Source organism: Cebus imitator, unplaced genomic scaffold, assembly GCF_001604975.1.
Source record: "Cebus imitator isolate Cc_AM_T3 unplaced genomic scaffold, Cebus_imitator-1.0 Scaffold193, whole genome shotgun sequence".
In the NCBI taxonomy this organism is placed as follows: domain Eukaryota; kingdom Metazoa; phylum Chordata; class Mammalia; order Primates; family Cebidae; genus Cebus; species Cebus imitator.
This window is the reverse complement of record NW_016107508.1, coordinates 3489871-3505600: the sequence shown is the minus strand read 5'-3', so window position 1 is coordinate 3505600 and position 15730 is coordinate 3489871. Positions and strand designations below refer to the sequence as shown.

General features: G+C 41.3%; 1 protein-coding gene across 5 annotated transcripts in view; it reads right to left on the bottom strand.

Annotated features, from left to right (window-relative positions):
* The window catches only part of PPP4R4 (protein phosphatase 4 regulatory subunit 4), a 115913-nt gene extending 103824 nt beyond the window's left edge, over window positions 1–12089 (bottom strand). For 3 of the 5 annotated variants that reach the window (XM_017547014.2, XM_037745184.1, XM_017547015.2), the window contains exons 1-2: window positions 11818–12089; window positions 10281–10354 (exon numbers count right to left, since the gene is read on the bottom strand). In XM_017547014.2, coding sequence (XP_017402503.1) covers window positions 10281–10354; window positions 11818–11934 — 191 coding nt within the window. In that variant the 5' untranslated portion in view covers window positions 11935–12089. The remainder of the gene's footprint in view (window positions 1–10280; window positions 10355–11817) is intronic. The other 2 variants (XM_017547010.2, XM_017547013.2) reach the window with 2 other exon arrangements.
* Window positions 12090–15730: the final 3641 nt, after the last annotated feature.

Genomic DNA, 15730 nt, shown 5'->3' with positions numbered 1-15730 from the left:
AGAGTCTTTTTGTTGTTGTTGTTGTTGAATGGTCGACTACCTCCCAGTGTTCCAGTCGCCTGTTGAAAAGGCACCGGGATCTCCCGTGCCGCAACTTACTGAGCCAGCTGAAACAGCTGCGCTGAGATTCCTGGTGGTTTTTTCACCTAGGAATCTCCTAGCCTGGCTCCCTATTTCAGATGGAATGGGCGACTCTGCCATCTCAGGGCTCCAATCGCCAGCTAAGAGGGCTCCCGGACCAGTGTCTTTTGTACGGAGAACTGCCGCGCCAGGGCGCGGGCAAAGTAGCTGCGCCAGCCGAAACAGCCAAGCCGGCCAAAACAGCCGCGCTGGCGACCCGTGGGGCTCCTCCGCCTGGGAATCTCCCGGTCTGTGGGCAATAAAAATCCTCCTGGAAATGCGGCATCCACTCACCCTCTGCACTTTCACTGGGAGCTGCAATCCTGAGCTGTTCCTAGTAGGCCATCTTCCCCCGATCGATTATTAATCTCATTTCATTTTTTGTTTGTCTTGAGACAGGGTCTCACGTTGTTGCCCAGGCTGGAGTTCAGTGGCACATTTATGGCTCACTGCAGCCTCAAACTCCTGAGTGCAAGCAATCCTCCCACCTCAGCCTCCCAAGTAGCTGAAAAACAGGCACAAGCCACCATGCCTGGATAATTTTTAAAATTTTTTTGTAGAGACAGGGTCTTTCTATATTGCCCAGACTACTTTCGAATTCCTGGGCTTAACTGATGCTCCTGCCTTGATCTCTCAAACTGCTGGGATTACAGGAGTGAGTCACTGTGCCCAGCCTATTTATTCGCACTTTATATTAAAAGACTTAGGTTCAGAGAAGATAAGCAACCCACCCAAGTTCTTTCAGTAAGTAAATGAGCGAGCCTCAGCCTCCTAGAATAAATCTGGGTCTGTCTTAAACTATTTCCAACACAACATGCTGACTCTCAATACCTGTTAATTGGGGATAACCTTTATTCTACTGAAATTTAAGAAAAACGCATTTGCTTCCTTCAAATATCTCCTTGAATACAAGTATCTGCTAGTATAATGACCTTCATTCCCCAGGAGATGCCTAGCACATAAGTACTCAGACATTTTATATATTTTAATCTAAATTCATAAGATTTACTATAAAGCAACTATTAGTTGTATTACAAATCTTTTCCATTATTAACATCTCTAATTGGAGGGAAAATTGCATTCTAATGGTATAACAGATTTTGCAATTATTACTAACATGATTACCATATACCAGTATCATATAAGGATACGCCAAAAGGGACAACTATGAGGACCTAAGCCTAAACACTTTCTCTATGCTTTCTACATTTGATAGCCAACAAAGTCAATGAAAGACACTATAATACCCAAAAGATCAAACTGAAAGATGTACAAATTCAAAAGATCATTAGACCTTATTCAATGCTTTAATTCCCTTCAAGTAATCCTAATTTTAAGAAGGAAGACAGCTGGGCACAGTGGCTCATGCCTGTAATTCCAGCACTTTGGGAGGCCAAGGCGGGTGGATTACAAGATGAGGAGTTCAAAAACAGCCTGACCAACACAGTGAAACTTCGTGTCTACTAAAAATACAAAAAAATTAGCCAGGCATGGTGGCGTGCACCTGTAATCCCAGCTACTCAGGAGGCTGAGACAGGAGAATCACTTGAACCTGGGAGGCAAAGGTTGCAGTGAGCTGAGAGTGCGCCATTGCACTCCAGCCTGGGCAACAGAGCAAGACTCTGTCTCAAAAAAAAGGAGGAGGAAGACAGGTGTGGTGACTCATACCTATAATCCCCCTTGTGGGGGCTGAGGCAGGTGGATCACTTGAGGCCAGGAGTTCCAGACAAGCCTGGGCAATACAGCAAGACCCCTATCTCTACAAAAAAAAAAAAAACCCATTAATTAGCCAGGCATGGTGACTAGTGCTTGTAGTCTCAGCTACTCAGGAGGCAGAGGCAGGAGGAACACTTAAACCCAGAAGTTCAAGGTTATTGTGAGCTATGACTGTACCACTACACTCCAGCCTGGGTGACAGACAGAGCAAGACCCTATCTAAAAAAAAAAAAAGAAAAAAAGCTATGAATTTTACTACTTGGTATGGTGAATGCTTTAATTCTTAATGTAAATACTAAGAAACTACTGCACAATTCAATGTTACAAAACTGGGAGCCAAGCAATACAACTCCCATTTTTTATTGGGAACTAATTAATTATAATTTATGATAGAACTCAATCTTCCTTTGGCCCTGGGTTCTTCCATAGCTACTTCCCAAGAGGAGGCATTGGTATTAGTTAATTGCTCATGAAAATAAACATAAACATACACATACACATACACAGACACACACACGCCCACATACATTTACAATGTACATGTTATAATATGATTGCATTGTAGTTACATAACAATACATTTTTTATTCTAATATATATAGTTATTTTATATTGCTTTATATATTGCATCTATTTATTTTATAGATTAATTTTAATATATTTTATTCTATATTGTGAAATTATATTATTTATATTATAGAAATTTATAGGCATTTTTTAAAGTAATAAAACACTATGCTTACAAGATGAAAACTGCTCAATTCTCTCAGATCATGTTACATTATTACACTTCAGAAACCTTTTCAATGACATTATACAGGTCACTTTTACATTGATAAAAATATTTTACTTTTTATTTTTAAGCTTTTCCTACAGATCCCATGAGGACATTCTGCTTTCTACATATGTCACAGAGAAACCTTTCTGAATCTTCGGTAAGTAGGAAAAAAGACACAGTGCCTCTCATGGTTGCTCTCATAACAAAAGACAAGAAAACGGAGATGGGAAACAATCTCCAAACCCTTTATATTCAGAGACCTAGTGCTTTTCCAAAATAGGGAATTCAAGGTTCGCCAAAGACTTCAGTAATCTGGCCTTAACAATAATAGAAGGTATACAGCTGGAATCCATTATATACTGTTCTTAATATATTAAAAACTGATCCCTCTCTCCTAAAAAATAAAAAGAAGATACCTGCAATTTACATGTAGAAAGGCAAGTCATTTTTACATCATCTTCACAGAAGATGACAATGTGGGCATTTTTTTTTAATGAGGACCTCTTAGAATTATTAAAAGCACAGAGACTGAGAATAGTACTCCCAGAAACAGGTAAAGGACTCCAATATCCACTTTGTTTCTCTTTTTCTAATAAAAACTAATCACGCAACAAGTCTCATCTCCTAAGAGACAACTTAATAACTGTGAGTCTTCTAACCAACAGTCTAGCCATGTAAAAACTTATAGAACTCCTCTTCTTGTAGGCAAAGAAAAAAAGTTAGATGATGTAAGTCATACACAGGGAAATAGAAACATCTGAAGGCTATTAACTAGGAAGCCCATTATTGATATGCTAGAAATTACGTACTAGAAAGTTTGTCACTCTTGTTTCCTAAAAAATATAGGCCAGGACCACGCAAACACTACTAGCAGAAGTATAAACTGGCAAAAACACATTGGAAAACTGTTCAGCAATCTCTTTTAAGCTTTAAGCTGGACATAAGCATATGCTATGACCAACAATTCTACTTCTATAATGATACCTAAAAGAAATGTACACATGTATTCACCAAGAGACTTGTACATGAATGATTATAACAGCATTATTCATAAAAGCCCAAAACTGAAAACTAAGCCAAACATTCATCAGCAGTAGAATGCATAAATTGTGGTATATTCACATAATGCAATAGTATACAGCAATGAGAATGAACAATCTGTTGCTCCATGCAACAATATGGATAAATCTCTTTTTTTAAATGTTGAGCAAAAGAAGCTACATACAAAAGTATAGAGTGCTTCCTACCATATAAAGTTCAAAATCAGGCAAAGCAATGTATACTGTTAGAAGTCAGTAGAATGGCTACCCTTTGCAGGAATTATCAGGCACTGGGGCAGGAATACAAAGGAAGCTACTAAGCTAACGCAATAGATAATGTTCTATGTCTTAATCTGGATACTTGGTACATGGGTGTGTTCACTTGTGAAAACTTAACAAGCTGTATTTTATGATTTGTGCACATTTCTGCATATATTCAAAGTTTGCTTTAAAAATAAAATATATGCTTATGAAAGTACTTCTTTAACTGATATTGCAAATTCATTAATTTTTTTAAATGTATAAAGGCAAACAAAGAACAAACCAGACCATGGGAACAAATTCAACAGAGAGACAGCAGAGGAATATCAAGAACGAAGCAAGATCATCACAGAGCACACTTGGAAAGGAGATGGTATGTATCTCTCTCAAACTAAGGTGTTTGAGATGTTACAAAGTGTTAAAAGATCTGATTAAGCAATAAATACTCTCTCTATTCCCTTGCAACTGCAAGCTGAAAGCTGGTCCCTAATAGGCTACTCTCTGGAATGCCCACAGACTACCACTCTCAATAGCTGAGTTGTAATCAACAGTCAGCTAAGTATGTTCCCAAACTAATTTATCTCAAATTTCACTTGCTGTTGCAATTACACAATTACATAATTTAATTGAATATTAATAAATATATTTATATAAAAATTAAGTTAGAAGAGAAACTAAATTCAATAAACATAAGTTATCAAAGAAAATTGCTATTAAAGTATGGAAGAACACAGGTTTTAAAAGACAAGTAGAAAATCATAAAAACCTAGGACCATTCTTTCGGGCTGCTTAATAAGCAAATTTAAATTATTGTTCAACTTAAAACTGAACTTGATACTGTAAATACATTATGGGGTGATTTATGAAAGAAGGAGAATTTCAAACTTTAATCAGCAAACCCATACTCAAAGAAAAGATCACATCTCTACATTGAAAGATTGGCAAATGAAAATATATTTATAGTTTACATTAAAATGTAATGTTGAAAATATGTATCATCTATGATTTTATGATTTCCCACTCTAGCCAATTTTTTGTATTAACCAACTATCTATCTTAACTATGAAGAATGCAAAAGTCCTCTCCTGTATATTACTAAAGAAAAGTGGGCAAGCAACACTGGTGACTCAAGACCATCTATATACACATACACACATGCACACACACACACGCACACACACAAATGTGATCTCTCTCGCGCATGCTCTCTCTCTCTCTCTCTCACACACACACACACACACACACACACATCATGCCTCACTAAAACAATACTGAAAGGCAGAAAGCATCAAAGACAGAAATCAAGACAATAAATGGAAGTAAAAGAAATGTGGGGACACAGGTCTTCAAAATGAGGGCATTCAAAGGAGTTTTTCACACAACTTTCCACTTTTGGATAGCAAATAAGATAGGTATTTTGAAAGATAAAACAATCCAGAGCTAAGTGGGTAGCAAAATTTTAATCACTGGAGCTCTTCCTCACTGTCTTATTGCTACCCTATCCTAGTCTTGAACCCAAGAAGAAGTACGCCAGAGTTCTCATATGTACAATACTTATTTCCACTGACTTGGTTGCAGAAATCTCACTCTTTCATATCACTAGGGGGAGCACTTACTCTTTAAATAATGGGAAGAGAAAGGGAAAAAAAGTTCCAATTAAAGATGCACTTTATGATAGGGGCAGTGGCTGTGGAGGGGGTGTGTGCCTTCTGTAGTCCTAGCTATTCAGAAAGCTGAGGTGGGAGGATCATTTTAGCCCAGGAGTTACAGCACTATGACTGTGTCTGTGACATCCTGTCTTTAAGAAAGAAAAGAAAAAAAAAGTAAAGCCCTTTATCTGACTGTCCCTGGAAAGAAAAGTGCAAAATGCTTTAAAACTCACAGCACAAAGTAAAAAATATTTTTAAAGTCACAAATGACTTTAAAAGTAAGCAACATAAAAGCTAAGCTCAGTACGTTAACCAATCAACATATTTAATGTACAATAGCAAATATTACTTAAGGTCATTTGGTAAAAATATATATATCAACAGGCTGACCTTACTCAGTTAAAAATGCTTTATGATTTGTGAAGATTCTAATTTCTGATAAATAGTATTAGCAAAGGAAGTTAATGGATATCTATCACAAACTTCAGTTGGTATACTTTGTCTATTTATTCAGTTATTGGAAGGCTAAATTAATACCATTAACCTCTTTTAAAGTTTTAAATGTAACTAGAGCACTTAAGTAGCAAGGAAGAAGTGAAAAAGAAAAGGAGACAGAAGGGAGTTGACACTAATGAAAATTAGTGCCAGGTGCTTCAACCACTCTGGGAAAAGGAATTATTTCCACTTTACGAATGAAAAGCAGGGCTTGAAAACCATAACTAACTTGACTATCATCACATAGATAATAAATTGTAGAACAAGATATAACCCATAATACCCAAAACCAAAAATATCAGAAGTTGCTTAATTCATCTGGCAGTATAGTCATCTTAGATACCCTTTATTCCATTAAGTATATATTTATTTTTTTAGCCTTCATCATGAACTTTATTCATAAGGGAATTCCCTTAAAACCCATCTAAGAAATAAGAGATATATATTTATATCACACCAAAGAACAAGAAAGAATAACAACAACAAAGCTTGCCCTTGTCCTCCAAAACCTTGTCCTCCAGGACCTACAATCTACTGAAGAAAACATGCACACATCGTTCAGGAACATAAATCGATGATTTACAGCCAATTGATGAAAGCCACCACTAAGTGATAAAGGAGCTCAAAGAATCCTGGGATCCATGTGGTTTAAACAGTTAGGGAAGACTTTATGACAGATGCACGATTACAGCTGGATCCCAGAGATGGTATATGTTGGGTAGGGATATAATGAAAGAGTACTCCAGGATGGGGAAAAGCAAAAGTTAAAGATAAATACAGTGAAGCTGTGTAACAGTGAAAAGGCCAGCATGACTGCATCAAAAAAGTGAAAGAATAAGAGGAAACAACCCAGTATCCATCAACTGATGAATGGCCAAACAAAAGTGCTATATCCATGCAGTAGAATACTACACTACAATAAAAAGGAATAAAGTACTGATATCTGCTACAACATGGATGAACCTTGAAAACATTATGCTAAGTGAAAGAAGTCAGTCACAAAAGGCCACATACTGTATGATTCCATGTTTAGGAATGTCCAGAATAGGCAAATCCACAGAGATGGAAAGTAGAATAGTGGTTCCCAAAGGCTGAGAGGGTTGGGAAGTGAGGAGTAACTGCTAATAGTACAAGGTTTCTTTTGGGGATGACAAAAATGTTCTAAAATTGATTGCAGTGACTGTTGCACAATTCTGTGAGTATAATAAAACCCACTTAACTATACAGTTTAAATGGGTGAACCTACAAGAACTATGAATTATATCTCAATAAAGTTAGTTTTAAAAGTGAGGGACTGTTGCGATATCACATTGCACAGCTAAGACAGAGTGACTTATGGAGTATTCTGAATGCCTGGCTTCAGGGTCCACATTTTATCTGGTAGGCAACTAGAGATATACAAGTAAAGACTCACCTAATGAAAGCACAGTACACATACTTAAGATTCTTCTATAACAAAATCATTCACATGTTTTAAGTACATTCCAAAAATATATGCAAAATCACAAAGAAGAGAATGAACAAGAAAAATATGTGATACGATTCTGACTAAGACACAAGCTGTGACTATTAGGAAAGTTGTTTTGCTTCAGTGCTAAATGCCACAGATGGGTATATCAGTAACGTATTCATGCAAAACCACAAACTCATCTATGTCAAATCTTTGAAGACTGTAATATTCTAAACTTAATTGTGCAAATGTTATTAATAACTGACCTGTCATATTTCAGGGTAAGGCAATAAACTGTAATTTGTTTCTTATCGATGACAGTAGTCTGTAAATAAAGCTTTTTTAAGATATTGGAGTCAATAAAAATGCTATCGGAACCTCCACTAAGGTGGACAAAGACAAATATGACTTTGAATTCTAATTTTAACATAATACTCCCAAATAGTTTTAATATACAAAATAAAAGAACTAAAGAAACAAATGACACATAAAAGCAGAGAGCAAATATATATATATATATACACACACACACACACACACACACACACATATATATATTATTTTACACATTATATATTATTCGATGTAGAGGAAAAGGTAAAATGCTCAAAAATAAACCTGAAAATCACTGACAGAGAGGAAAAATGGACTCAGCAAAGTACAAATTTTTAAAAAACGAATAAATTGCATTTACAATAGCAGGCTCAATACATGAGAGAAGATGAGAAGGCCTAAACAGAGGCAAAGTTTGGAACATCTCTATGAAACAATCCTGTCCCCTCCCCCGAATCCCAGGGAAGAAAGACCCTTTCAGGCATTCCTGGCATTATCCCTCCCTAAGCTGAACTAACGTGAAATCCCACATTCCCCCAGGAGGTGGTAAGATGGTAGGGATACAAAAGGAGAACTCAGTTGAAGAGCCCATACACAACCAAACTAGTGTTTTCCTTCTGAGTCACCTTGCAAACCTCCTTCAAGTTAGATGAGCCACAAGAAACTAAAGGAGATATTGGATCTCTTTTAAAACTCTCTTGTCTAAGAATAAGAAGGCCCATCTGTCTCTATAAGGGCTTTGTAAATTCCAGAACTGAGCGAAAATTATGTTGAGTGTGAGAAATAAAGACAACTCAGACATCCTGGTTTGCTAACAAACAATAAAGGCAAAATAGAAAACAAGCTTTCCTAAAAAAGAAATCTTATCACTGATATCTAGAATATGGTGTCTTCTATCGCAAGTAAATAGAGCAAGACTCTCTATTTCCTAACTCTAAGCCAGTTTTTATACTAAAGAAAAGAATTCAGTAGGAATAAACAGGAGCTTACTGTTGTAGATTAAAACACATTTATCCACACTTTCTCAATTTTCTACCTACTTTGAGTAAAAGAAATGTGGAAAAAGGCAAATGTTGACAACTACTGTTCACCATAATAAACATGGTAATTATTAAGGAATAAAGTATTCTAAATATAACACAATAAAATATGAAAATGGATTAAAAGTTGAATTCTTCTCTCAGTAAACACCCAAAACATATACTGTTGAATTCATACATAAATAGTTTTAAGTAAATAGGTAGAAATGATGAGAGCATGCTACCACAGATACCCCAAAGATGGGGGAAAACAACATCAACATAAAGTCTAAAATGCAGAAACATTTCTAAATGATACAATTATCAGAGGAAATGGTCTACATGGTAAATGTGCTGATATTCTGACTAAAGCTAGAACAGAAACTCATGATGCCACTTTTAGCAGGCTAAAAAAGTAATTAAGAAAATTGAAGACCTGGAGAGGAATTTTTTTTTCAAAGGATCATTCAGCGAATAATACGGGACTAGAAACATGACCTATAAACAAGAAAGGAGAACAAGAGACTTGCCAGTACCTGAAACTGGCGCCGAGCTAAAGAAACAAGGACAACAAATATCCTAGGAAGTAAATAACATCAGTTTTCAAAATCTGATTCTGAAAAAAGAGAAAGTGAAGACTAATTTGCAAAAAGGGAAAAAAATGTTGTGTAAGCTAATGAAAAATTTTTACGTAAATATACACAAAATGCTGTAGGAAATTTCTATTTCTAAAGGATTTTCATCAATTAGTTAAAATATCATTAAGGTTCACTGTATTCGTTTTTAAGATGCTCAGTCTACAAAGCAATGTTTTAAATAGTTCAGAAAAATCTTGTAAATATTTGCAGTAACCATTTGCCTTAAGCAATTCTGTAGAGCCTGTGAGATGGTTTGAAATTTAAACGACAGTAGGCCCAGCTAAGTTTCTAAAACCCCTCAGACAAAATCATAAAGCTTGCATAGCAAAAGTAATACAAACAGGACATCCTGAACAGCAAAATTAACTATCACATTTGTGGATTTTTTCCATATAGTAGATCCCATATAATGTTCATACTCTACAATGAACTTAAAACTAATCACTGTGTACTCAACTCTCATCTAAACTTACTGAATCTTGCATGAGAAAAACCAAAGCCAGAAAAGAAAAAAAAAAAAGATGAGGTTCAGCTCAAACCATCTGCTCTTCCTCCTTCAAGCAACATTCTATAAATTACGTATTTTATTTGGGTTCTCAAATTCGTAAGTCCATAGCCAAATATAATTTATAATACAGTTAAGTACTATGCACACAAAAGTACTCTGTTCAAGTGGCTAAGTAAATCTGAACATAACGGGAACATACATTTCAGAAAGCATTCATCTATGCTGCCACAGGGGGAAAAAAAAAAGCAATTTCACAGAATGATTAGGAAATACCTGAGCAGATAAACAGCCCTTTCAATATCACTGAGGTCTTCATCAACTGTCAATCTTTCTATTTCTTCTGGTGTCTGTCAAGGGTAAAATACACATTATGCACCACAAACATTGGGTCGGTCTTGCCCCCCAACCTCCCAGTGAACCTCTATGAGGATAAACGAATGAAAAAGTTTCACAATTAAGCATTAACAATGAAAACTAATCAAGGAGCTGAGGATACCAGGCAACATCAATCACGGAGGTCTCTAACTGGGTGGTCGAGTTTGGGGAGGGGACTGTTTTTTTCTGGTTTTCTTCTTCTAGCTTCTAGATTGCAGCTTGAGAACCACATCGTGGCTTCAGAACCTTGGCCGAAATCCATTTCATACGCATGTTATAAAACGAATAAATACACACGCTTTTTATCTCTAATACCTCAAGGCTATTTCTCCAGCATTTTCCACCCCACGAAATGCTAAAAGGAGTATGGATGAAGACTGCAGACGAGTGGGCATGAAAAGGACAAGATCTGGAGTGGGGGAGAGAAGAAAATAAACTCTGGGACTGGAAGAAAACCAGAGATTTGAGATATTGCGGCAGGTGGGAGTTAGACGAGCTAAAGCAGCTATTAAGCGATTCAGGAGAAAGGGGGTCCATAAACTAGGTTTGCCTGCGCTAAGGGCAGGAACCTCCCGGAGGAAGATGACTCTGCGGGGTGGGGGAGCCAGTGGGGGCGGGGGGAACAAGCTGAAGGTTGACTCCCTCAAGGGGGTTGGGGAGCAGGGTCCCAGCTAGAGTCCTGGAGGGGCTGGGAGGAAGGGATGCGCGGTGACTCAGGATGGCGGCAAAGGATCGCGAGGGCTTTGAAGACCGGAACCAGGACGACACTGAGAAAGGATGCTAGCTGGGAGGCGAGGGGAGGCCGGGCTGCCTCGAGGGCAAGGGGACCCCAGCTTGATCTGACTTGGTGGGCTGGGGGTGAGGGGATGGGACGCGGGTGGTGTCTCCGGGAGAGGTGGGGGCAGGAGTAGGAGCGGTGTGGACCGAGGGGTGGGCCTGGGGCCAGAACCCGGGCGTCGTCAGCGGACCAGGGGTCGGGGAGCCCAGGAGAGGACCCGGGAGAAGTGGGCTGCGGCCTCTAGGGGCAGCTTCCGCGGGGAAGGGGGGGGCGGAAGGAAGGGCGCCCGGGACCGAGGACGCTGGGGCTGCCCCGAGGGCTGGGGCTCGGCCGTTCCTGGGGGTGGGACGGGGGGATTCGGACGCCTCAGGAGGGGCAAGGGCCGCGGGGCTGGCGCCCGGTCAGGGCTGGGACAGGGACCCGTCTCTTGGGGATGGGGTTCCAGACCGAGAGGACCGAGTCCGCTCTGAGGAAGGGTCCGGGAGGAGCTGGCTTAGGGCGACAGGGGCTGGAGGAGGACAGAGGGGCCGGTCTGACTGAGAGGGTCCCGGCCGCCCGGAGGTGAGGAGGGTGGCGGGGTGGGGCGGAGGCCAGCGCCGGGCCGCGCGAGTCCAGCGGCCGGACGCCCTGAGGGCAGGTCTTCTCCCCGGGGCGCACCTTGAGGCTCCGGCGGACCGGCCTCTCGATGATGGTGAGCTCCTGCAGGTCCTCCATGTAGCCGAACAGGCTGTTCTGACTGAAATCCATCGCGGCGGCGGGTGGCGGCGGATGCATGGACCGCCGGGCACCTTCGCCGCCAGGGCCGGAGCGGCCCCGGGATGCCGGACGCGCTCAGCCCCGCGGCCGCCCACCAGCAGGACTTTCTCCCGCTTTCGGCCGCCGGAGCCGAGCGTGAGGCTGGCGGGAGCACGAGCGCAGCCCGGCGAGGGGGCGGGGCAAGGCGCGCGGGCGAGCTGCGGGGGCGGGGCCAGGGGCGGGTGCCCGCCACCTTGCCCTCCTCGGCCCCGCCCCCTCCTGGGCGCCGCGCACACGCGGCCGGGCGCAACGGCCGTGCAGCTACGCGGCAGCTCCGCCACCCCTCTGGGCCCGCTCCCTGCCGCCCTCCTTAACCCCCGTCCGCCCCCAACCGAGGGCGCCCCACCCCGCGGCGCGTGCGCAGAGCCTTTTGCCTCCCGCAGCCGGCAGAGGCGGGCTGGGGGCGGGGGCTGGGGGCGGGGAGGCTGAGCCAATGAGAGTGGAAGCCGAGGAGAGGGAGCTGACGGGGCTGCGGCTGCACCTGCTGACTTAACTGTCCAGCTATTCCCAGGACCGCCCACCCCAGCTAGCGGGCAGCGGACTCAGAGACCCCCCCCCACCCCCCGGCACAGCTCCAACCCTGGAGAAGGGCTGAGTGCCCCAAATAAGCCGTTAGGACATGGGGTGCCCGGCTGACGGGGGAGGGCTAGCTTTTGGGCATGGGCAGCATTCGAAAAAGGCCTCCTGGAGAAGAGTCATTTAAACTGAATATTAGCGACCGATAAGGCCTTCGTAAGAGAAATAATTAGAGCAAGCCCGTCTGGGGTTGAAGCCTGGGTGTGTTTGGTTGGGTTTGAGAAGTGCCGTCCAAGAAGAGCTCGGGGCTCAGGCATCCAGGGCTTGGCGAGGTGGGTGGAAGAGGAATAGGACTTAGGTCCTGTGTGGGGAAAAGCCCTGCTCTGGACAGCCACGTTGAGTCCCTTGCACTTGGTTCTGTTAAGAAGGGGAAGCGATGGAAGTGGGATTGGGGCGATTGTTTTGGACCTCGGGAACAAGTTATGTTGGTACACTTCGGCTCGTCAGTCAGGAAGGCCCCTTTTTTGTTTTTGTTTTCCACTCGTACCTCCACACCCATTCTTCTTCCCGCCATATGCGCCCTCTTCTGAATTAAGGTCTGTCCCAGTTCATGCACTGTATACAGCCGCAAAAGATACATGGTTTGTGTCTGTTTTTAACATACATGAATGGCGTTGTGATGAGAACTCATTCTGTTCCTTGTTTTTTCTCTGTCTTAGAAGATCTATCCATGTGACACTATACAACGAGTTCATTGATTATGACCAATAATGGTATTTGATTTCTGTGTCTAACATATTCTACTTACCAATTCCTCAGATAACGGACAGTGAGCGAGGCCACCAGCATTTCCTTGTTACACAGACCACGCTGAAATGGGTGTAAGACGTGTCCCTTACAGAACATAAGAAATTGAGTCGCTGGGTCATGAGGTCCACAGCGCTTGGCTTCACTCTGTCATGTTGCCCTCCAGATGGCTTTGCAGTCACACCCACACCAATGGCACATGAAGGTAGGAAGATACCCGTTTCCCATTTTATATGATAACATTTGGCATTATTTGATGTCCTAATTTATGTCAATCTGAAATCAGTAAAGTAGTATCACATCGTAATTTCGATTTGTATTTATTTTATTGGTGGTGTTAACCATTTTTCCATATACTTAAGAACCATTGGGATTGTTTTCCTTCTGTGATTATCTATTTACATCCTTTACCTATTTTTCTGCTGGATTTTATTTTTTTATGAAGGAATTGAAGGAGTTGAGTTTCTTATATGTTCTAAATATTAATCTTTTGTCAGCTTTAGACAAATATTGCAAATATTTCTCTCAACCTTTCATGCATCCTGTTAGCTTGGTTTTCGCTATGTTACCATTGAGGAGAAATCCTTAATTTTCATTTAGCCTAATGCATCAAATTTTAGCCTTGTGGAGAGTGCTTTTTTACCTTGTTTAGGAATCTCTTCCCACCTATTAGTCGCAAAATATTCTTCTACATTTTCCTCTATTTTAGCTTCATACTTTTACCTATCACAGATCTTAATCCATCTGGGGTTCACCTTGCATACAGTATGAGCAGGAATACAGTATTATTATTAACTCTGTTTAGTGGGCCAATTTTCCCAGCAGCACCCACCAAACCATCCATCTTTTCCCCTCCACATGTAATGGCATCTGTATCATATGCCAAGTCCCTAAAGACACACATGTCTGTCTCTGAGTCTTGTTGCTATTCTATTTATCTAGATCTGTTCCTATGTTAGTGCCGTGCTGATTTTATTCCTATGGTTTACTTATACATCCTAAGATCTGGTAGAGTGAATCTGCCATTCCTGTCCGTTTTGTTTTCAATTTTGCCTTTGAAGTTCAAAGCAAAATGGTCAATAATGATGCCCACAGCTAAAATTCGGGTTTTCTAATCCCTACTTTACTAAGGAGAAGTGAAGTAGAAGGGCACAGAAATATGGCAGGATGAGGATGGAGAAGAGGGAAACACATGACGAGGTGGTTTTCCTAAGCAAATATCTCACAGGCCCCTTTTCTGTCAACTTCTGAAATTCTCTGTCTTTTGATTAGTAAATGATACGAAATAACCTGTCAACTTTACCCTGTTCCAGTGAAGAAGTATTATCTCACATTTGGATTTTGTAACAGTATCATCTAAAACTGGAGGACGTTCTTAATGAAGATTGATTGAATATACAAATGTATCTTTAATGTTGGCTGTTCCAGGGCAGGAGGTTGATGAAGGGAAAATGTTCAGTTCGATGACTGGAATCTGTAACTGCTCTAATTACCACTGTGAGGTAGAAGTAGCCTGCCCAACCTGGCTGCCAGGAAACCTGAGTCTCAGTCTTGGCTCTGCCAGTGACATGTGGCAGAATGACTCTTGGAGCTCTGTTTTCCTTATCTGAACTGCTTTCCTGCATGTTGTCTCAACGTGCCCTCACAGCATCCCCGTGGAGTGCAGAAAAGCTGCATCACTATTCTAATTTTATAAATAATGAAATTGAAGCTCAGAGAATTTATGTGACTTAGTCATGAACACACAGCTAAGGGAAACTAGATTTATCCACTTTGTTTATTCATTTAAAAATAGCAGATAGGCTGGGCACAGTGTCTCACGCCTGCAATCTCAACGCTTTAGGAGGCTGAGGCAAGTGGATTGCTTGAGCTTAGGAGTTCAAGACCAGCCTGGGCAACTTAGTGAAACCCCATCTCTACAAAAAATACAAAAATTAGCTGGGCATGGCAGCATACTCCTGTACTCACAGCTACTAGGGAGGCTGAAGTGGGAGGATCGCATGAGCCCAGGGGCTCAAGACCAACCCTGGCAACACAGCCTCTCTACAAAAAATAAACAAAATGCGCTAGGTATCATGGTTGCACACCTGTAGTCACAGCTACTTGGGAAGCTGAGGCAGGAGGATCACTGGAGCCCAGGAGGTAGAGATTGCGTCACTGCATTCCTGCCTGAGCAACAGAATGAGACCCTGTCATAAAATAAAATAGCATGGTGCTAAGTAAGCACATGGACTTTGAAGCTCAGGTACTTGGGTTTGAGTCAAGCACTGCCGCTTCCTATCTTCAGCAAAGTAACCTCTCTGTTGCTCACTTTATTCATCTCTAACTTAGGAATAATAGTAGTAGTTTGTGCAAAGTGTTGTGAAAATTAAATTAGATAATATGCATACAATACTTAGAAACATTCTTGGCCCAAGTGTTTGTTGTTACTATTATTATTGCCACCAGACCA